This window comes from Moschus berezovskii, chromosome 21 (genome assembly GCF_049115385.1).
Source record: "Moschus berezovskii isolate FMDL1 chromosome 21, NW_MosBer_1.0, whole genome shotgun sequence".
Classification (NCBI taxonomy): Eukaryota; Metazoa; Chordata; class Mammalia; order Artiodactyla; family Moschidae; genus Moschus; species Moschus berezovskii.
Window position 1 is genome coordinate 41,576,232 of NC_142480.1, and position 22,808 is coordinate 41,599,039.

Below are 22,808 nucleotides of genomic sequence, written 5' to 3' on the forward strand. Positions count from 1 at the left end.
TATTTTTTAAAAGTTGTGTTGAGGATCGTCATCTTGTACCTACTTGTTCAGTTCCTTTCTTGGGAGTGGCTTTTTGGAGTCAGGTGGCATGAATGACGTGAGTCTGCTGTTTTGCCAGTCAGAGAACCAGTAAGGTTTTGAGAGAGTCCAGTTTCATCAGCCCTTGACGTCTGTGCCAAACTGATGGACTAAGCTTATGTCAGATGAGGAGTCTTACCTTTTTTTGGTGTGCTGGATCTTCATTGCTGCACAGGCTTTTCTCTAGTGGGGCGAGTGGAAGCTACTCTCTGGTCGTGGTGCACAGGTTTCTCGTTGCAGTGGCTTCTCTTGTTCTGTCAAATGAGGATTTTTAAATTGCAGGTGGATCTGATCATCATGTGGTGTGTATACTTCCCATGATGTTTCTTTGCCTGTTCCTATCCTTTGCCCTTCCATCGTGATGCTGTCACACTAGTGTTTCTATTAAGGTGATTAGCCTTTTGTTATATATACAGCATACATTGTTTTTGCAATTATTTTTTGAGTGTGTGTAAGTTTATGGTATATTTTGGTTTGTTTTCCTGTCACCTTGTTTCATCATGGAAATGTTTCCATTTTTATCCTGTCATATCTGTCAGACTTTTACTTGACTCTGCCTTTGGTGCTTACAGAAGTCTAAGCGTTTGGTACTTAGCAGAGTTATAAGAGTGTATATCTTGTGTTTTATTCTGGTACCTATGTAATTTCATTGTTTTGTTTTGTATTTGAATCTTTTATTCAGCTAAGCTGTTTTGAAGTAACCATTTTCCCCCAATTTTTGTGTCACAGTTTTCTGAGTTGGGACTTCCTGGCAGTTCAGTGATTAAGGCTTGTTAGCCTTCCAGTGCAGGGGATGAAGAAGGGGTCAGTCCTTGGTCCGGGGGCTAAGATGCCACATGCCTCGAAGCCATGAAGCCAGATCACGAAACAGAAGCAAGACTGTAACGAATTCAGTCAAGAATTTAAAAGTGGTCGTCATCAAAAAAAAAAACCTAAGAAAATATTTGTGTTATGATCAGCAAGCCTTTGTGGGTTTACTCATAGTATAAATGGAGAATCATAGCAAGAATGGATATTTTTTAGTGAGTTAAACACTTACTGGGTGCAAATACTTCTCAAGGAACTTGAATTTCAGCAGATGCCATGGGGAGGTACACACAGTCGTCAGCATAAAGCACATAACCAGAGATGGAGAGGGCTTCAGGCGCAGATTTCAGAGGAGTGATGTACGCTCACTCTCCTGGGGGAATGATAGGGAGAGCTTTGATGACTCCACTGGTTATTCTGTTTTTGGCGGGGGGGTGGTGTGTGTGTGTCTGTGTCTGTGCCATGCGTGCTCTGTAACTTCAGTCCTGTCTGTCCAACTCTTTGTGACCCTATGGACTTCTCTGTCCATGCGATTCTCCGAACATTCATACTAGTGTGGAGTGCCATGCCCTCCTCCAGGGGCTTTGTCTGACCTACGGTTTGAACCTGCATCTCCTGCATTGCAGGCAGATTCTTTACGCACTGAGCCACCTGGGAAGCCCTGTTTATATCTTGTTGTTGTTGTTCAGTTGCTAAGTTGTGTCTGACCCTTTTCCCCATGGACTGTAGCACACCAGGCTTTCCTGTCTTTCACCATCTCCCAGAGCTCGCTCAAACTCAGGTCCATCCAGTCAGTGATGCCATCCAACCATCTCATCCTCTGCCACCCTCTTTTCCTCCTGCCTTCAATCTTTCCCAGCATCAGGGTCTTTTCTAGTGAGTCAACTCCTCACATCAGGTAGCAAAAGTATTGGAGCTTCAGTGTCAGTCCTTTCAATGAGTATTAAGGGTTGATTTCCTTTAGGATTGACTGGTTTGATCTCCTTGGTTTCCAAGGGACTCTTAAGAGTCTTTTCCAGTACCACAGTGTAAAAGCATCAGTTCTTCGGTGCTCAGCCTTGTTTACGGTCCAACTCGCACATCCACACACAACTACTGGAAAAACCATAGCTTTGACTATACGGACCTTTGTCCGCAAGGTGACATCTCTGCTTTTTAATAATGCTGTCTAGGTTTTCCATAGCTTTTCTTCCAGGGAGCAAACGTTTTTAAATTTCAAGGCTGCAGTCACCATGTACAGTGATTTTGGAGCCCAAGAAAAAAATAATCTGTTACTGTTTCCATTTTTCTCCATCTATTTGCCATGAAGTGATGGTACTGGATGCCATGATCTTAGTCTTTTGATTGTTGAGTTTAAAGCCAACTTTTTTGTTCTCCTCTTTTTCGTCTCCTCATCAAGAGGCTCTTTAGTTCTTCTTCACTTTGAGTTGTTAGGGTGGTGTCATCTGCATATCTGAGGTTGTTGATATTTTTCCCAGCAGTCTTCATTCCAGCTTGTGATTGGATGGATAGGATTATACCTTACTAGGGAGCAGTTGAAGATTGAAGTGCTAACAGAATAGCTTCTAATACCAGATGTAGGAGATGGAAATAGAGGCAAGACTCAGGGAGGCAGTTGGGGTGCCTTACAGGGAATGTTGCTGAGAAGGGCTCAGCAGGACAGTACTGGGAGCAGCAGCACTGGAAGCCTTTTCTGTGTTCAGCACAGGCCTGTGCTGCTTATCCTTTCCACATGCTAGCGTCTTGCTCCTTGCTGACCTTCAGCCTCAGTGTTATTCCCTCCGAGAGGCCTTCTCTGATCACTCTTAGTGGTCAGAAGGTATGGTATTAAATGTGGAGCAGCCCTTTGAACAAAGTTAGTCACAAAAAGAAGAGAAAAGATGATGACTTGGAAATGAGTAGCACATGCATATATGCCAGTTAGTAGGCAGAGGACAGACTGGAGGTAAATAGGGTGGTACCTGGGGCAGGGGATGGTAATTGATGAGGAAGGTCATGCAGGAGGGGAGGGATAAGAATAGCTCCTCTGAAAGGGTGTTGCTCATAAGGAGGAGGATGGACTTACCTTTGAGACCAGGAAGGAGGACTAAATAGATGAGATACTGAAAACATGTTGGAGTGGAGGGGATGTGAAGTGACTGATCTCTGCAAGTCAGCCCAGATGAGGGACATCTCAGGGAGCAGTTTGGGGCACCCTTGTTAGTCGATTCCATAGAATCTAAGGCAGCCAGAGGTAGATGAAAGGATTGCCAAAGAAATGAAAGGATTCTTTGAAGTAAGATGAATTTGTAGAAGATGACGTTGTCATAAGAGTGAGGAGATGTGGCCACCCACAGGGGACCTAGCACAGGATCAGGGTTTGTCCTGGCACACAGCCAGCCTTATTGAGACACAGGTGACAGCCAACACTGTTCAAGTTGAAGGGATGCAGCAGGCTGATGTGGCTTCATGTAATGATGACCATGGTACGTGTAGTGAGCATCCATCACCTCATAGAGATACAAAATTAAAAGAATAGAAAAATTTTTTTCTTTGAGGTGAAAACTCTTACGATTTAGTCTTGTCAAGTTTAATTATATTTGTTATGTTGTCCATGACACCCCTACTACTCATTTATCTTATACTGCTACTGCTGCTAAGTCACTTTAGTCGTGTCCAACTCTGTGTGACCCCATAGACGGCAGCCCACCAGGCTCCCCCGTCCCTGGGATTCTCCAGGCCAGAACACTGGAGTGGGTTGCCATTTCCTTCTCCAATGCGTGAAAGTGAAGTCGCTCAGTTGTGTCCGACTCTTTGCGACCCCATGGACTGCAGCCCACCAGGCTCCTCCATCCATGGGATTTTCCAGGCAAGAGTACTGGAGTGGGGTGCCATTGGGGGAGCTTAACACTTTCTGATTTTCTTCATCCAATCCCCCACCCCTGCCACCTCTATAACCACAAGTCTGACCTCTTTTTCTATAAATGTGTTTGTTTGTGGAGTATAATTGACCTACAACACTGTGTTAGTCCCTGTTTAACAACACAGTGATTCTGTATTTCTCTATATTTCAAAGTCACCGAGATAAGTCTAGCTACGTTATGGCACTACACAAAGGTATTACATAGTTACTGTGTTTCCCACACCATACATTTCACACCCGTGACTCGTTTATTTTGCAGCTGGAAGTTTGTACCTCTGGATTTCTCTCTTCTGTTTCTCTCCTCCTCTGGCAACCATCCATTTCTTCTCTGTATCTGTAACTCCATCTTTATTTTGTTAGGTTTGTTCATCTTTTTTTTAGATTTCACATATTATTTCACTTAACATAATGCCCTCCAGGTCCATTCATGTTGTTGCAAATGGCTCAACATTATTCTTTTTCATAGCTGAGTAGTATTCGTGTGTGTGTGTATCGAATCATCTTTATCAGTTAATCTATTGATGGACACTTGCATTGCCTCTGTTTCTTAGATATTGTAAATAATGCTGCAGTGAACATAGGAGTGCAAATGTCTTCTCTCTTTTCTTACTTTTTTTTGGCCTTGTGGCATGTGGGATCTTAGTTACCCAGGAAGGGATTGAACTTGAACCTCCTGCTGTGGAAGGTGGAGCCCTAACCACTGGACCACCAGGGGATTTTCATAAACGTCTTTTCCATTCAGTGTTTTTGTTTTCTTTGGATAAATAGGAGTGGAATTTGCTGGATCATATGGTAGTTCTATTTTTACTTTTTTTGAGATGGGTTTATGCTATTTTCTGTCGTGGCTGCACCAGTTTATATTCCCACTGGCAGAGCACGAGTTATTTCCCTTTTCTCCACACTCAGCACTTCTTCCTCGTCAGTGCTTGTCATTTGCTCTTGTTTTTTTTTAATTGCTATTCTAACAGGTGGGAGGTGATATCTCATTGTGGTTTTGATTGGCATTCCCTGAATATTAGTAATATCGAGCGTGTTTTTGTGTGCCTGTCAGCCATCTGTATGTCTTCTTCGGAAAGATGTCTATTCAGATCCTTTGCCCAGTTTTCAGTCAAGTTACTGATTTATGTATTTGTTTATACTGAGTTTTGTAAGTTGGTATATTTTGGATATTAACCCCTTGTGGGTCATGTCATTTGCAAATATCTTCTCACATTTTGTCAGCAGTCTTTTCCTTTTGATGATTGTTAACTTCACTGTGTAAAAGCTTTTTAGCTGGATGTAGTTCCATTTGTTTATTTTTGTTTTTCTTTCCCTTGCCTGAGGAGGCAGATAAGTGTACTGCCTTTTTTTCTTCTAGTTTTACAGGTTCAGATCTTACGTTTAAATCTTACATCCATTTTGAGTTTATTTTTTATGTGTGGTGTGAAAGAGTAGTCCAGTGGAATTCTTGTACATGTAGCTGTCCTGTTTTCCCAGCACCATTTATTGAGGAGGCTGTATATTCTTGCCTCCTCAGTCAAGGGTGAATTACCCGTGTAAGTCTGGATTCATCTTCTGGGCTTCCTGTTCTGTTCTGGTGATTTATGTGTCTGTTTTGGTGGTAATACCATGCTGTTTTGATGGCTGTAACCATGTAGTATAGTTTGAGATCTGGGCACATGTTGCCTCCAGCTTTATTCTTCATTTTCAGGATTATTTCTGGGTTTGTTTGTTTTTCTGTTCAGTCTTTTGTTTTTCCATATACATTTTGGAGTTGCTTGTTCTCTGGAAACTGCCACTGGTGTTTTGAGGGGGATTGCATTAGATGTGCAGACTGCTTTGGGTGGTGTGGTTGTGTTAACATTAACTCTTCCAGCCCATGAACTGGTAGTGTTCCATCTTTGCCTCTTGTCTTCAGTTTCTTGCATCTGCGTCTATTTTCCAAATATAGGTCTTTTATTTTCTTAGTTTGATTGTCTCCCAGGAATTTTATTTTCTGATGTAATTTATAAATGGGATTGTTTTCTTAATTTCTCTTTCTGATAGTTTGTTGTTAGTGTATAGAAATGTAACAGATTTCTGTGTATTCGTTTTTTATTCTGCAACTGTGTTGAACTTATTGATGAGCTCTGGTAGTTTGGTGGTGTCTTTAGGATTTTCTTTGTGGTATCATGTCATCCTCATACATCGACTGTTGTCCTTCTCCTTTCGAGTTTGGATTTCTTTTTCTTGTGTGATTACTGGAGCTAGGACTTCCAATAGTACTTTGAGTGAAAGAATGACAGTGGGAATCCTTGTCTTAGAGAAAATGCTCTCAGCTTTACACCACTGAATATGATGTTAGCTGTGAGCTTGTATATGACCTTTTTCATGTGAGCTATGTTCCCTCTATATGCACTTAGTTGTTTTTTTTTTTCTCGATCATACATGGATGTCAAATTTTATTAAAAAGCTCCGTGGCCAGGGGTCCTGGTGTCAGCCTGTTGGTGGGTAGAACTGGGTGGCTGGCTGTGTGGCCAGGGGTCCTGCTGTTGACCTGCTGGTGGACGGAGTGAGGGTCCTGTGTGTCCAGGATTAGTGCCCAGGGTAGGCAGGCTGGTCCTGGGGTCTCTGGCCACAGGGCCCTGGGAGTACAGGGACTGGTGCTGGCCTTCTGGGGTGGCTAGGTCCTGACTCAGCAGACTCAGGGCTGCGGGGTCCTGGAGATGGAGAAAATCATTTAAATACCCAAGCCTGACATCTCGTCAAACTTGGGAAGAAGGCTGTTGAAACCAGGAGGGAGTTGATGGATTTAGGAGAACAGGAGGGCATGGAGGAATCAGAAACAAGATGGACAGGTAAGAGTTTTAGTAGATGATGGTGTCAGAAGTAGAAGACAAGGAGTGTTCCCCAAGGAGACCTGGCAGATCTCTGAGAGAGCAGGTGTACCCAGTGTGGGGAGACAGGGTGCAGGCCAGGGAGTAGGCCTCCCCTTTGTGAGCAGACAGGGCACATAGACCTTCATCTTCCAGAAAGTGAGGGAAAGAAATGGACAGGAAAACTTAATCAGCACCAGAGCCAGCCAGGAAAAAAGCCAAAAGACGTTCATACCTGGACCAGAGGTTACACATTTTGGAGAGAGAATCTGAGAGCAGTTTATATTGATAAAGTATCATGAAGTTTTTAGCTCCAACATACTCATCCAGTGTTAGTGTGGAGGTGCAGTGAATTTGCCTTTTAAGAGTTCCCACAGGACACTTGTGGTCCTTGGTACTGATGGATTATGAAGCTTGTAACGAATGGAGTTGGGCTTCCAGTGGTTTGGTAGCTCTGCAGGATGCTCAGTGGTGTTAAGGGTACAGCACTCCCGCCTTTATTCAGACCACTGGCAGTTACTAGTTCCCCTTTAAGCTCGTGATTATTACATGTAGAAGATGTTCTGAATTAAGTAAAAACTTTATTAGCCCTCGATTCCAATGTGCTTCTTAACTAGATCTTTTACTAGTAAAGCTGGAAAGATAACCAGTATGGAAATGTATTTCTTAGTAATTGGTTATATTTATCTACTGTGTCTGTTATTCATAATTAACATGAGACCAGAAAAATGTGACTTTCCTCTCCGAAGAACTGATGGTGCATCCATCAACTCATACCGTCCCCTTTGTTATTTGTAGACCATTCGAAGGAAGAAGAAAGTTCAGATCCCAGTAAGTCGTCCTGATCCTGAACCTGCGTCTGAGAATGAAGAGGACAGTTACGACGAGGAGGCGCACGACCCGAGAAGTGGCCGTGGGGCCCTGGCAAACAGGAGGAGCGAGAAGAGCTGGGGCCGAGATAGGAGTGCCAGTCGGGAGAGGAGTCTGTCCCCGCGGTCTGACAGGCGGTCTGTGGCCTCCAGTCAGCCTGCCAGACCCACCAAAGTCACCCTGGTGAAGTCCCGGAAGAATGAAGGTATTTCTGCCAACTTAGCATTTTCACATGAGAATTTTAAGACTGATTTTAATGAGAAGTAAATTTGCTGTCTCTTGACATCTTTGCTCTGTTGTCGTTTGTTACCTCTGTTCTTGTGTCCTTTTGTTTAAAAGCACATCCTGTTATTGCAGGCCTCAGGGGTCGTCGGTTTCCTCTGCTTTTTTGTTGTAGCAGGTAACGTGTCCAGTAGGAGTGTTAGGTTAGCTCTGTGACTAGGAGGTGCCCTACCGTCCCTGCATCAGTTGCAGCGCAGTGTTGACTTCGTGGTCAGGCTTGGGTTGGGCTTAGTCGTGGCTGCATCCGCATCCCAGCAGAGAGCACTGGGTGGGGAGGGAGGGCAGCTTGCTGCCCCAGATGGAGAGCTGGGATGCTACTCTAAAGAAAGGACACAGTTGTCAAGACTCTTTGGCTGCAGCCTGGCTGCCCGTCCTCAGGTAGTCACAGTCCATACTGGATGAGTCTGGTGGTGGCCTCGCAGCACTGCTGTGGTTGTGTCTCTCCCACACAGGAAAGCACTGGTGATGACGGCTTTGACAAAAAGGTGCAATAGTTTCTCCAGCTTGGCTTTGATTTGCTTTCCCGAAACCTGACGCATCCCCTGCCCACAACTCCCGCCCCCTTGTCCACAGGACTCCTTAGTCAGACGGTCTGTGTTCAGAACTGCTGCTTCTCGTTCACCACCCACGCTTCAGCCCTCTGTCTGTACCTGCTCCCAGAGCTAGTCACCGCCCCACACTTCAGTATCTGGTGGGTGCTCTGGTATCTGCTCCTGAAACTGGTTGCACTGAATCGGTAGGAATTTCCAGTCTGTATCTTGTCTTTTCAGCACCATTTCACAGTTCACCACTCTGCTTTTCCATGTTTTCTCTTGGCTTCTGCAATGCTGCGGGTGTCAGGGCTTCCCCCACCTTCTGTATCCTTGGCCAGCTCATTATACTCATCCTACCTTCCAGTGTTCTGTGAATTCTTTCCTGGGGTCTCCCTGAGGGGTTGAGGAGCTCTCATGATGGTGCAGCTCCTTCCCCACACCTGTGTGCACCCCAGGGTCCCAGTTGGATCAGACCTGTTCACTGAAGTGTCCTCCGTGGCCCCGCGACTCAGCACATCTCCAGCGAAACTCCCGTGTCCGTCTTGGAACGTTTCCTCATGTTTCTTACACAGTAGCGCATTGACTGTCCTTCTGCACCTGGTGTCTCAGGCCAGCCTGGCTCATTGTGGCGTGATTACCTATGCCACCGTCTCCCCTCTGCTTTCCTGTGTCTGCTGAGCGCACACCCGCCCTGCTGTCCGGCTCCTCCCTTCTCCACCTCCACCCCTCATCCAAGCCACCAGCACCTTCTCTTCTCCCATCGCTGCTGACGTGTGATAAACAGTATGTGTTAGTATGTGAAGCTGTGTATATCTGAGGTGTGCAGTGTGATGCTTGAGATGCGTACACATAGAAAACGATCGATACTGTCAAGTTAACCTACATGGGTTTTGGCGGTGGGGTGGTGGGGCTCGGTGAGGAGCACCACGCCACCCTTTCTTAACTGGACTCGCTCACCCTTGTGAGCTCGTCTCTGGGGCTCCTGTTGGTTCTGCTCCTTGGGTTACAGGGCCTCTGGGGCGCTGCTGTGTCTGACTTTTCCTGCACTTAGGCTTCATCAAACCTGCCTCGTCTTCCTTCATGCCTTCTGCTGTGTCTGTTTTTAGCCGTTCTGTCTGTGCCACTGCCCCACCACACAACCTCACTTTTCAGCTTTACTGGCAGTGTTTCTTAGATGGAGCTTCAACATTAGTGTTTGCTTCTCGGGGCCGAGGGGGAGGTGCCCTCTGTGACCCCCCCGCCACCCCCCCTGCTGGCACAGAGTGCTGTACTGCCCACCCTGAGCTCCACCGAAGCTGGACTGTGGTGACGTCTTTCCCCTGCTGCCAGAGCGAAGGGCTGCCTCTTGCTTGCTGCTTTTCTCTGTAGAGCCTGCCACCTCGTTCATATTTACCAGAGAAATACTTGGGATAAATGATACTTTCATATACAGGGACTATTTCAGAGTCATCTCTGTATTGGTCATTTATAATTTTTAAATCCTAAATAAGGACAGTCTTTTAATCAGCACTTTATTTCTGAGAGATATGATGACCGTTTCTGAAGCAGAGAGAGGACTGTGTAGATTCTGTGAAGTCTTTTCCTTTTGTCCCAGTTCTGTTTCTGTTTGTCAACAGTCTTTGTATATTTACCTTAAGTAAAACTGTAACTTTGATGTAACTTCTAAAAGCTTGAGTAGCAGGTCTTAGCCCACCTTAAAAATAACACTTATTTCCTTTCTATTTTTCTTGCCCCCAGTCAGATTCCTAACACAACCAGGAGCAATCCTGTTCCTATAGACATTATACCGATTGCATATTGTTTTAATTAAAAAAAAAAAGTCCATCGTTCTACAGGCCCCTGGATGGTTTTTTGGACTCTGCCGGTAATGTCTTTAGTTCTGACTGCTCCCCTGCCCACAGGTCCTGTTCCTGCTGCTGCATCCTGGGTGCTCTGCTGGCTGTTGGAAGGACTGGCATCCTTAACTGCTCCCCTCTCTGCTTGGCTCCTTCCAGGCCCTAGTTCTAGTGGCTCGTGCTGATGTTCTGCGTATGCCTCTCAGAGTTGGACGGGTTTAGGACCCAAAATCCTCTTCTGTAGGAACTGGGGGAAACAGAAATAGTATACACATGGTAATACAAGTCATCACTAAAATCATTGAGCTTCCTAGGGTGTTTGTTTTCAGAATTGTTATCATTAAACCTTGTAACAGCCTGGTGCATCAGCCTGACAGGTCAGAGGGGATAGTCTTCTCTTCAGTCCTCCCTGCACAGTGAGGGCATGAGTGTCAGTCTGCTGTTGGACCACGGACTTGCCCTGTGCTTTCACACTGATGGTGACAACTTCTGATGACATGAGAAAATGTCTTCTTTGCAGGAAGGCCAAGAATAACTTATTGCTTGTACTTAAAAACTTTCTTTATGCGGTGATTATTCGTTTCATACTTTTAAACTCTATTTAAGTGTCTTGGGAATTTACACTAAAGACATTTAAATATATTATTTCAGAATATGGTCTTCGATTGGCCAGCCATATATTTGTGAAGGAAATTTCACAAGATAGTTTGGCAGCAAGAGATGGCAATATTCAAGAAGGCGATGTTGTATTGAAGGTATAGTCATGTTCTTAACATTTTTATGAACTGCAATAGAAAACAAGTTCTAGTGTGACCACATAGCTCCTTTTCATATTTGAATGGATTTTTCCAAGAAGAATTAGAAATCAGTATTTGGTGGACTGTATAGCCTGCCATGACTATTACTCCATGTCAGCACTGATGCTTTTCTTTGGGTGTCATGTCGTCCTGGAGAATTAATAGCTCCAGATGCATATTATTCACTAACAGGAATTACTTTGTAGACAGATTTGCCTGTTGTTCCACTTTAAGTGGTTTTGATGACTCCTCCAGATGTTACTGAAATGTCAACTTTATTGGTTTGCTCATAAGCACAGAAAGTGACCAGGAAGAGGTAGAGGGTGTGATGTGGGCTCCTCTGGCAGAGCAGCCGTGTTGTGAAGGTTTATCATTTCGGGAAGGAGGAGTATTTTGATAGTTTAGGAAAGTGTGAAGGGAATATTTTAGCTCTTGGAGCAAGCCTGGGAGCAGCTGAGATATTGCTGTCCATGTCTCACTAAGTTAATGCTTGTATTTTTGTCATTTAGCTTCAAACTACAGTTTCTTTTCTGTTGCAGATAAATGGTACCGTGACGGAGAACATGTCACTGACAGATGCGAAGACGCTGATCGAGAGGTCTAAGGGCAAGTTAAAGATGGTGGTGCAGAGAGATGAGCGGGCTACCCTGCTGAATGTCCCTGACCTTTCCGACAGCATCCACTCTGCTGACGCCTCTGAGAGGGACGGTGAGTGTGGTTTTGTTTCTAGAGACCCTCAAGGTGATCTGTTGCTTAAAGTGGGAAGGTGGGACATGTTTGAGTTTAAGTTAATGCTTAAATCCACCATTGTATGGGAAATTATATTTAGTAACTTATTTCCTTTATCATTGGAGTGCCTTATATTTTACTATAATCTTGGGGAAATAAACAGCACCCTTTTGTTTAACAGATATTTCAGAAATCCAGTCACTGGCATCAGACCATTCAGGTCGATCCCACGACCGGCCTCCCCGTCACAACCGCTCTCGGTCTCCTGACCAGCGGTCTGAGCCTTCTGACCATTCTAGACACTCTCCACAGCAGCCCAGCAGCGGCAGGTAATCACTCTCTGTTGTGAAAGTAAAACAGTGGTGTGTGTGCTTGGTGCATGCTTCTGGTTTTGCTTAGAAATAAAACTAGAAGATACATTTTCTTTTGATTACTTAAATTTGCTTTGTGTTTCTCTATCAATTTATGTATTTCTTACCTAGAGTAACAGAGGTCAGTCAGACTGTTTCATAAAAGGCCAAATAGTAAATGTTTTAGGTACGTGATCCAAGTCTTGTCAGCACTCAGCTCTGTCTTAGTGGCTCAAAACTAGTGTAGACAGTATGTAAATGAATGGGCATGGCTATTTTCCAGTAAAACTTTTTATTTTAAAAAAAAAAACAGTTGGCTCTTGGCTACAATTTGCTGATCCACTGCATTAGAAGATGCTAACAAGCTGTAGGACAAATTAAATGTGTATGGTAGTGTCTTTTAGTGGAGATTAACCTGGACTTTTGTTTTTCCCTTTAAAGTACACTTTGTGGTATTTATTTACGTCAGAGGGTCTGCCATGCTAGTATTGTGACTTACCTGAGTTTATGTTCTGAGGGGTCACATGCACATTTGAGAATCCGAAAAAAAAGATGATCCTTCTCTCCAGAAAGAGGCGCACTCACAGATACATGTAGTATTTTACGTAAAATTTCTGGACGAGCACAGGGCTCTGTTGGCCAACAGTGGACCCAGGTTTTAGCAGCAGTCCACTTTGGAGCTCTTAGTCCTGGAGAGCATCTTTCCCAGCATCTTTTCCAATGAGTCTGTTCTTTGCACTTAGTCAAGTCCAGAGCTGACCAGTTTAAGATTCACTGTGATTGCTTGTGACTGACTTGCATGAGGGTGGTGTTCACCTAAGCCATGAAGTCACTAAAGTTGCCAAGAGAAACAAAACAGAATGCCCAGAAGTGGGAGAGTGTTTCCCAAGGACGCTGAGGAAGCAAATGAGAAGTACCTCCCAGAAGAGAGCTTTCCTGAAGACTGTCAGAAATCACCCTGACACAGTTGTTGCACACTGCTGATTTTAGCTATTTGTGAAGCTGATTCTCTGTGAATTTCAGATTTATAAATTATATTAACCCTGATCTTTGTAATTAACATTGTAATGATTTTTTAAGGAATATTATAGTATGTCACATGAAAAACTGACTAATAACCGATAACTAGTTTTAACTGCTGTACGTTAACATCTTAAATCTGGAAATCTTGCTGACACAGCACATCCTTTACCTGGAAGAGGATGGCTGCCTGAAGCACACACACAGCAATAGAACTGACATGACTCATAGGGCGTGGTGCAGTCCTAACGCAGTTCTCTCCCCTAGAGGCCAGGCTGGCAGCAAGCAGTTTGGACATGATTTTCCTTTAAAAAGAAAGAAATACTCATCAAAATTTTGGCCATTTGTATCTATTGTAACCAAATTCTAAACTTTAGATAGGTCTTTTTAATAGCTACATTTTTTCATTTAGATTTCCTAAATATTCAGCATCTGTAACTTTAAATGTTGAAGAGGGTTTAAAATTTGTTTTTTAGGTGTCTTCCTATTATATTGGAGTGTTTTACTTCTCTTGGGAGCCTCAAGTATTCTTTATCAGTTCAGTTCAGTTCAGTCGCTCAGTCGTGTCCGACTCTCCGCGACCCCATGAATCACAGCACGCCAGGCCTCCCTGTCCATCACCAACTCCCAGAGTTACTCAAACTCATGTCCACAGAGTCGGTGATGCCATCCAGCCATCTCATTCTCCGTCGTCCCCTTCTCCTCCCGCCCCCAACCTTTCCCAGCATCAGAGTCTTTTCCAGTGAATCAACTCGTTGCATGAGGTGGCCACAGTATTGCAGTTTCAGCTTTAGCATCAGTCCCTCCAATGAACATCCAGGACTGATCTCCTTTAGAATGGACTGGTTGGATCTCCTTGCAGTATAAGGGACTCTCAAGAGTCTTCTCCAACACCACAGTTCAAAAGCACCTTGCTTATTTAACTTATATGCAGAGTACATCATGAGGAACGCTGGGCTGGAAGAAGCACAGGCTGGAATCAAGATTGCTGGGAGAAATATCAATAACCTCAGATATGCAGATGACACTACCCTTATGGCAGAAAGTGAAGAGGAACTCAAAAGCCTCTTGATGAAAGTGAAAGAGGAGAGTGAAAAGGTTGGCTTGAAGCTCAACATTCAGAAAACAAAGATCATGGCATCTGGTCCCATCACTTCATGGGAAATAGATGGAAAAACAGTGGAAACAGTATCAGACTTTATTTTTTGGGGCTCCAAAATCACTGCAGATGCTGATTTCAGCCATGAAATTAAAAGACGCTTGCTCCTTGGAAGGAAAGTTATGACCAACCTTGATAGTATATTAAAGAGCAGAGACATTACTTTGCCAACCAGGGTCCGTCTAGTCAAGGCAATGGTTTTTCCCGTGGTCATGTATGGATGTGAGAGTTGGACTGTGAAGAAAGCTGATCGCCGAAGTATTCTTTATAGGTGACACCAATTATATGAGATCTTTGAAAAATATAGAATCTTGGGCCTGCTTCTGAGTTCACCTGGGATGGAGGCAGGGAATAATAACTTTAAGTTTCTAATATAATAGCATTCTCTTCTGCATGTTACCACATAGCAGATCCTAAGGAGAAGACAGTACTTCGGCTACAGAAGACAAAAAGTTTGCAGATCTATTTTCATATGTTTGTGCTGATAATATAATTCCTGAAAATTTAAGTAGCCTGCCTAAAGGCAGGATGAAAAATAGTACAAGTTGCTTAAAGGTTTTATTTCCTCCATAAAGTTACTATTAAAATCCAGACAAGTGTGCAATTTTAATTTAGAGGGTCCTTGCATTTTGAGAAACACTTTAGATATCACTTCAGGATCAGTTCAGTCACTCAGTCATGTCTGACTCTTTGCGACCCCATGGACTCCAGACTTCCCTGTCCATCACCAACTCCCGGAGTTTGCTTAGGCTCATGTCTGTCAGTCAGTGATGCCATCCAACCATCTCATCCTCTGTCAACCCCTTCTCCTCCTGCCTTCAATCTTTCCCAGCATCTTTTCCAATGAGTCTGTTCTTTGCATCTGGTGGCCAAAGTATTGGGAGTTTCAGCTTCAGCATCAGTCCTACCTATGAACACCCAAGACTGATCTCCTTTAGGATGGACTGGCTGGATCTCCTTGCAGTCCAAGGGACTGTCAAGAGTCTTCTCCAACACCCCAGTTCAAAAGCATCATTTCTTCGGTGCTCAGCTTTCTTTATAGTCCAACTCTCACATCCATACATGACTACTGGAAAAACCATAGCTTTGACTAGATGGACCTTTGTTGGCAAAGTAATGTCTCTGTATTTTAATATGCTGTCTAGGTTGATCATAACTTTCCTTCCAAGGAGCAAGCGTCTTTTAATTTCATGGCTGCAGTCATCATCTGCAGTGATTTTGGAGCCCCCAAAATAAAGTCTGCCACTGTTTCCATTGTTTCCCCATCTATTTGCCATGAAGTGATGGGACCGGATGCCATAATCCTAGTTTTCTGAATGTTGAGTTTTAAGCCAGTTTTTTAATTCTCCTCTTTCACTTTCATCAAGAGGCTCTTTAGTTCCTCTTTGTAGTTCCTCTTTGCTTTCTGAAGTAATGGTGGTGTCATCTGCATGTCTGAGGTTATTGATGTCTCTCCTGGCAGTCTTGATTCCAGCGTGTGTTTCAAAAACACTGTGGAACATTTTCCTTGTGTTGTTTGTTTGAACAGATGCTTTTGTTTTACAGATGTTATAATTCTGCGGTTTAAAAAATGATACAAAAAGACGAGTGAAAAAAGTTTCAGTTTTGTGTGTGAAACACTACTGCCCCCCACCCCCCACCCCGGGTTTCTGAATATCTGTGACTTTGTAAGACTGCAGTTACCTGCAGAGAATAGTAACCTTCATTTTGTCAGAAATAGAGTAACCTTCTGTTGTCAGAAGCAACAGAATGCAGTCATCTTTTTGGACTTTGAAGCCAGTTTTCCTGGGTTTGAGCCCCAGCTTGTCATTGGTTGCTTGCACCACTTTGAATCCCTCTCTGAGCTTTAGTTTCCTCATTTGATGTAAAGAAGGTATCACCACAAAGTTGTGAAGGACGATTGTAACACCTGGCACAGATACTAGCAGCTTCCTCTATTACAGTGATTAGTCGTAGGAGCAGTTCATGCTGTAGACTGTCCACGTGTGCTTTCCCATGTGCTCACATTGACCACTTCTAAGAAGACTTCCTCATTCCATAGGCTAGTCAGTTTAAGCTAAGAATAAAGTCCAGGGTTATGTTGTTGACAAGAGAATTAAGGCCTCTTGGCCTTTTGACCCAAGTGTTTGCCCTTCCTGGAGTAGAGAAAGAAGGGGAAGGTTACTCAAGGGAACAGAAACCTTCAGAGCCTTCCCTTGTTGTGACCTGCATAGGTTCCTCTACCTGATGTTCTTAGAGAGTTGAGTTCCGAGCCATAACACACATGCTCACTTCTTCCTTATAATCAGATGAACAGTGTACCCTTATTGTTGTCTTGAACAGCAGCTGGCAAACTGCAGCTTGTGGGCCAGATCCAGCCTGCTGCCTGGTTTTGCAAATAAAGTTTTATTGGAACCCATCCTACAGTGTTATAATTATGAAAGGTTGGCAGAGAGTGCCTGGCCCATGGAGCCATTTACAGAAAAAGTCTGCCAGTCCCTCACTGGTCTAGAATGTTAAAATAATTTTGTTTGTAAATTAAAAAATAATAAGCCACTTCAGTACTCTTGCCTAGAAAATCTCATGGATGGTGGAGCCTGGTAGGCTGCAGTCCATGGGGTCGCTACGAGTCAGACATGACTGAGCGACTTCACTTTCACTTTTCACTTTCACACATTGGAGAAGGAAATGGCAACCCACTCCAGTGTTCTTGCCTGGAGAATCCCAGGGACGGGGGAGCCTGGTGGGCTGCCGTCTATGGGGTCACACAGAGTCGGACACAACTGAAGTGACTTAGCAGCAGCAGCAGAGAGAATTATTACAGTGATTTTGTTAAATCACTTGATGCTTGTTGCTAGGTTGGTTCTGTATATTTTATTCAGTGTCATTCCACTGCCTGGTCTGGACTGAGACTGCTCAGGATGGAGCTGGGGGTTCTCACTGGGGCACTGCCTCGTGCTGATTGACAGGATTGTCAGTAAGGGGACTCGTCACTATAGAGTATTTGAGGTGCAGAGTGAGTTCCAAGCCTCTGCCTGGCTGTACTGCACTCTCCCTAGTCGTTATAGTTATTTAACAGGCTCATTTTGTGAGTTTTCTCTTTAGAAGAGCAACATATGTTTACGCTTTGGTTCTGTTCTATAAACTGTTTTAATGTGACTCTTGTGCTACTGATTTATCATAAGCAGGTACAAACTGTTGAAAAACTGTATTGCAGTAAAAGTTCAAACTAATTCGGATATGGTTCATATGTAGAAAATTTGAATTGTAAAAGGTTATATTTTGTATTACTTAGTCATTTCTTATATACATTTGTATATATGGAAGGAAGGCTTCTCTCTTGTCACCTTGTCTTCAGGGGAGCCAGTGAGAAGGAGCCACAGTGGAGGACAGGTCCAGAGTAAGACAGAGAGGACAGCTTTCAGCTTGCTGGGAGAACAGCATGGCAGCCAGTGGGGTGGACCTCAGAAGCAGAGGAGCCAGTGCTTTGGAGTTCTTGGAAAGTTTTCTCTTTTTTCCGGTTTTGGAAAATTGGTTGGGGAGAATGTGAAACTTTAAAATAGTTGTTTCTAACTGAGCGACTGAACTGAACTGAAGTTGAATTGTTACTGAAGGGTTTTTTTTGGTAAGATTCTTTGTGTAATGTTGGAAAGTGAGTGGAATGTTGATGACCCATCCCGAACTTTTGTTATTGAGGGTAAGCACTGACTGTTATTTTCAATCCTTGGGAATTTTAGGTTACCAGATTAGCAGTACAGAGTGACCTTTTGTTTTTCATACTCTTTGTAAGGGACCAGGCTGAAGGGAGAATCACAGTTGATAACGTTTCTCTAGTTAATGGAGACCCCCGTGTAGTGATGTTGTGGATATTATGTAGTGATGGATTTTAACCTCTAAGCAGAGATTGTGGGCCCAGTGGCACCAAGGCAAGCTTAAATATTATACTTTATTGTCACTGTTTTTAAAGTAAAAAGTATACATTCTATTTACTCCATCAGCTGGGAATTATTTTCTTACACAAGTACCTTCTTACACAAGTTAACATTCTCTCTAACATTCTCGCTCTCTCAGCATGCTCAGGGGCAGCTCTTCGCTTCTCTGCCTGAGCACCTGGCCAGAATCTCCATAGCGCTCACTCTGCCTTGCTCACCCTCTAATCCACTGTGCCATGTTATGATATTTGAGTTGCTGTCGAAGAGAAACTTCAGTGTGTAATATCTGTGTGTTTGCATATATAACTTGGGGGATTAACTGGTGGGAGCATTCTGAGTTATCAGATTTGAGTGCACCTTGGTTTTTCTTCCTTATATGTGTTAGGGGTCCACCATACTGAACTCTGTCAGTGGAGAAGAACTTGGGAGCCTGGTTTAAGTTACTTTCTGAGTTTCTGTTTTTTTACTGTTAATTAGGGGTGAGCTAGTCCAGTGGTCTTTAAAGGGCACCTAGTTTCTGTTTTCATTCTAAACTATGTAGGTCTTGCCAACCTGTGAGCAATAAATGTTTCTGAAAAGAAAGTATAAATTTGCTTTCGTAGGATGAATCATTTCTTCCGTTCCGTTCAGTCGTGTCCGACTCTTTGCGACCCCGTGGACTGTAGCCTACCAGGCTTTTCCGTCCATGGGATTCTCCAGGCAAGAATACTGGAGTGGGTTACCGTTTCCTTCTCCAAAAATATATTATTTGATTTCACCTCATTTATTTAATATGAGTTTTAGAAAATTTCAAGCTACATAAATGACTTTCTTCATGATTCTATTAACAGCATGGCTCTAAATCTATATGTATTGAAAAATGCCTCCACCTTTTGGTAGATAACGGAAATGCACTAAGAAGAATGATTTTTTAAAATATTGAGCGTGTGAACAGTTTAATAGAATAATGTGAGTTCCACTGATCTGCATTAAAGTGTAGTAATTACGTTAATGAAAGGTGGTAGTCAGAGGAGAATGAAAATTAGCCAAAAATGAAATACTTCTGGGATTTTTGTGTGTTGTATGGAGCAGGAGCCCTATTACAAGGCCTGGTTACCACTGGGGAGGATGTTCACTTTAAAATATTTGATTCTTAGTTATCATCAGCGTTACTTAGTCATGTTGTAGATTCGGGAAGTTTTTTTTCAGTTACAGGAAAGGAAGAAAATCAGTTGGAATTGGAAATTGTTTTTTAAACTTACAACTTTAAAAAAAAATCTGTTGGTGCGTGTGAGCTTTCTCTGGTTAGAGAGAGTGGGGGCTGCTCTCTAATCATGGTGCATGGACTTCTCAGTGCAGTTTTCTCTGGCTGTGGAGCACAGGCTTCAGTAGTTGTGGTACACGGGCTTATTTGCCCCGTGGCACATGGGATCTTCCCAGACCAAGGATCGAGTCCTGCATTGGTAGGCAGATTCTTAACCACGAGACCACCAGGAAAGTCCAGAAATGTGATCTTTATTAAACAGATAGTTTTAAGCCAGTTGCACAGCAACAGAATTCTGTAGAACTATTAAAATTATGTAGTTCTTTCTTTAACCTTGTTCTCTTCAAAATGTTCATATGTACATTTGTATTTTTAGAGCAAAGAATGCAAGAAGAATTTACTATTTTGTATTGCCCTTTTTATTATGACTCGCCTAGAACAGTTTACAGATAGCTTAATTGTATTTATTTATACTTAGACTAATTGTATGTGAGATATTAATACATAGAGTATCAGTTGCTCAGCCATGTCTGAGTCTTTGCAACCCCATGAACTGTAGCCCACCAGGCTCCTCTGTTCATAGTGTTCTCCAGGCAAGAATAGTGAGTGAGGATTCATTCCCTTCTCTATGGGATCTTCCCAACCAAGGGACTGAACTTGGGTTTCCCATATTGCAGGCACATTCTTTACCATCTGAGCCACCAAGGAAGCCCACCCCATTATTACATAAGCAGTGGCTAAAAAGTTTTAACCTTTTATGATTTAAAAATAGTTCATTCTGGTTTGAGCTAGAAAATATCTTGGCATATGTGTGTGTTGTGTGTGTATTTTACTAAAAGACTGTTTTACTTACATGCAGCTCTTTTAATATAATTTAAAACTGGAATACACCCTCCCCAGAGTAGTTAAACTAACTTAAAAATAGAACTCTGAACACTTTTCTTATAAAAAAAGCATATGTTTTATTCTTTCAGGAGAATATCAGGAAGAAACTTTTTTCCTGCTAAGGGACTGCTAATAATATGCACTATGGAATTAAATTCTTTAAAGTTAGACTTAATTTCATCTTTAAATAATCATTATTTTAAAATACTTAAAAACTTTTCAGTCTTTTATAAGAAGATGTGACCTTATGGACTGCAGCCCACGAGTCTCCTCTGTCCATGAGATTTCCAGGCAAGAATACTGCCATGCCACCTCCTCCAGGGCATCTTCCCCACCAGGGACTGAACCATGTCTCCTATGTCTACTGCATTGCAGGCAGATTCTTTACTGTCTGAGCCACCTGAAAATTGAAACAATCAAGATAAATGTAAGGGTTTCTCTGGGCTGCTGTTGTATCTGCTTCCCCCTTTGTGAACCACTGGCACCCCCATCTGTCTGGTAATTCTGCACATGGGGTGTGTGAGAGTGTTGTGTGTGTGTGCACCCATGCGCAGCTGTGGGGAAAAGTGGTCTTTAACACCTCAGTGGTGTCTCACCACATGTGTTCTGCCATCTGTTCTTCACATTTTGTTTGGGGGCTATTTTCCTATCTCTAGTTAACAACACTGTTTCATTGTAAGTTTAAGATTTTAGTTTTCTGTCTTCAATTATGAAAGCATTGTATGCTCATCAGAACAAGTGATACAGGCCACAGCTACCAACTCCACTACATCTGGATCTCAGACTTGAAGTAAGCTTTTCTCTGTATTCGTGTCATCGTTTAGCATCATGTAGAGAGTTTCTGGGTGTTTTACAAAGAATTTTAAAATAGGAGGCTCTGCACGTTATTCCCCAGCTGTTAGGTTATTTCACATGACACAAGGTAAGCATCCTTTTAGCTTTTTCATTTGATCAGAAATTTTCCATATTATGGAAAGTCTGTTTCTAGGTCTTTTTCATTTTTGTCCATGGGTTCATATATTGGCTTTTTTAACTGTTAAAATACTTAAAGCATGTATTGGCATTTAAAATTTTTTCATGGTTAGTGCCAGATTACTTTCCAAAAGTAGTGTTTACATTTTTATCTTGCTCTTAAAATTGAAGTACATTTAATTTACAATGTTAGTTTCAAGTGTGTAGGAAAGCGATTCAGTGATACATACGTGGCAGTGCTTTCGTTTGTTTCTCAGAATTCCATGTGTACCAGTCTGATGGCTGCAAAATGGTAACTTCTTATTATCAGTTGATTTCCTGACTAGTACTGGAACTGACCATCTTTTTGTGATATTTCCATGTTGAATTTCTTCTTTAGTATATTTCTGGTTCATTTCTGTTGCTCATTTTTCTGGGGTGTTGTTTTTTCATGGCTTTTGAATTTTTATCTTGCTTTTTAGGGAGATCTCCCCTAGTCTAGGTTTGTATAGATTTATAATTTTTAATGCTGTTGTTCTAGAGATATTTTTACCCTTTCATTTCTATCTGATTGTTGAGGATATTTAATTCTCAATGTAATTAAAGTTATTTTAATTCAAATAATTTTTAATATTCTTTTCTGCTCACTAAAGTTTTCTGCCAGTATTTCCAGGCTCATTATTGCATGATTCTGTCATCCAAGTCTTCAGATAGTGGTGTAACAGTAATGTTGGCAGGTGTCACTGTGCTGTTACTGATTTTAGAGCAAATGGATTCAGTGTTTCACTACATAATATGATAATAGCTCTTCGTTTCGTAAAATAGTTTCATTATTATGTGATGATCTTTGCTTTATTTGTGACTTTTATTAGGAATGGCTGTTGATTGTTTTCACATGCCCATTTGACCAGTATTAACTTTTTCTGTAATGTTTGGATAGAATTATGTGGTAGACTTCTAATGCTGAACTAGTCTTGCACTCTTGAAACAGCCCTGCTGTGACCACTGTATCAATATAATAATCCTCTAATACAGTGTTATTTTCCCTTAGTATTTTATTTGGAATTTTTTCCCTCCATTTGTCTTTTAAAATGTTTTTGTTTTTGTCTTCTCATTTGGTACTTTTAATTCTCAAGATTTGGGTGTTAAAGCTTCTCTTAGCCTAAGGTTGAATTGCTAATCAACAGAAAGTTGAAAAATACTAAAGATAGGTACGTGAGATTTTTATGACACTGTTCTCTGTATGTATGTATGGGATTTTCTACAATAAAAAGTCTTTAAAAAGTGAATTAGGGAGCTTTCTATATTTTTCTACTGTCTAGGATGATTGAAGAAAAATATTAGTTTTATCAGAGTTGGGAGAACTCACCCATAAAACCTTCTACCAATACGTTAAATGGTAGATCTTGATTTATCTTTCTGTGTGAAGCATATGAATTGGCCTTTATATATATATATAAATAGTTTGTATTTTTTGGGGGGAACTGTTGATGGGCACTAAGTTTTGTTTATTGCTAGTTGAACTGCTATCAGAGTAAATATTCTTATAAAATCTTCTTGAACATGTATATGTGTGTTTCTTCAAGATAAAGAGTAGGATTCGAGGTTTTTGTGTCTGTGCG

General features: G+C 42.3%; 1 protein-coding gene across 7 annotated transcripts in view; it reads left to right on the forward strand.

Annotated features, from left to right (window-relative positions):
• TJP1 (tight junction protein 1) overlaps positions 1-22,808 on the forward strand; it is a 266,030-nt gene that overhangs the window by 213,912 nt on the left and 29,310 nt on the right. For all 7 annotated transcript variants that reach the window (XM_055417981.2, XM_055417982.2, XM_055417985.2 and 4 more), the window contains 4 exons: positions 7,420-7,696; positions 10,793-10,896; positions 11,478-11,646; positions 11,849-11,996. In XM_055417981.2, coding sequence (XP_055273956.2) covers positions 7,420-7,696; positions 10,793-10,896; positions 11,478-11,646; positions 11,849-11,996 — 698 coding nt within the window. The remainder of the gene's footprint in view (positions 1-7,419; positions 7,697-10,792; positions 10,897-11,477; positions 11,647-11,848; positions 11,997-22,808) is intronic.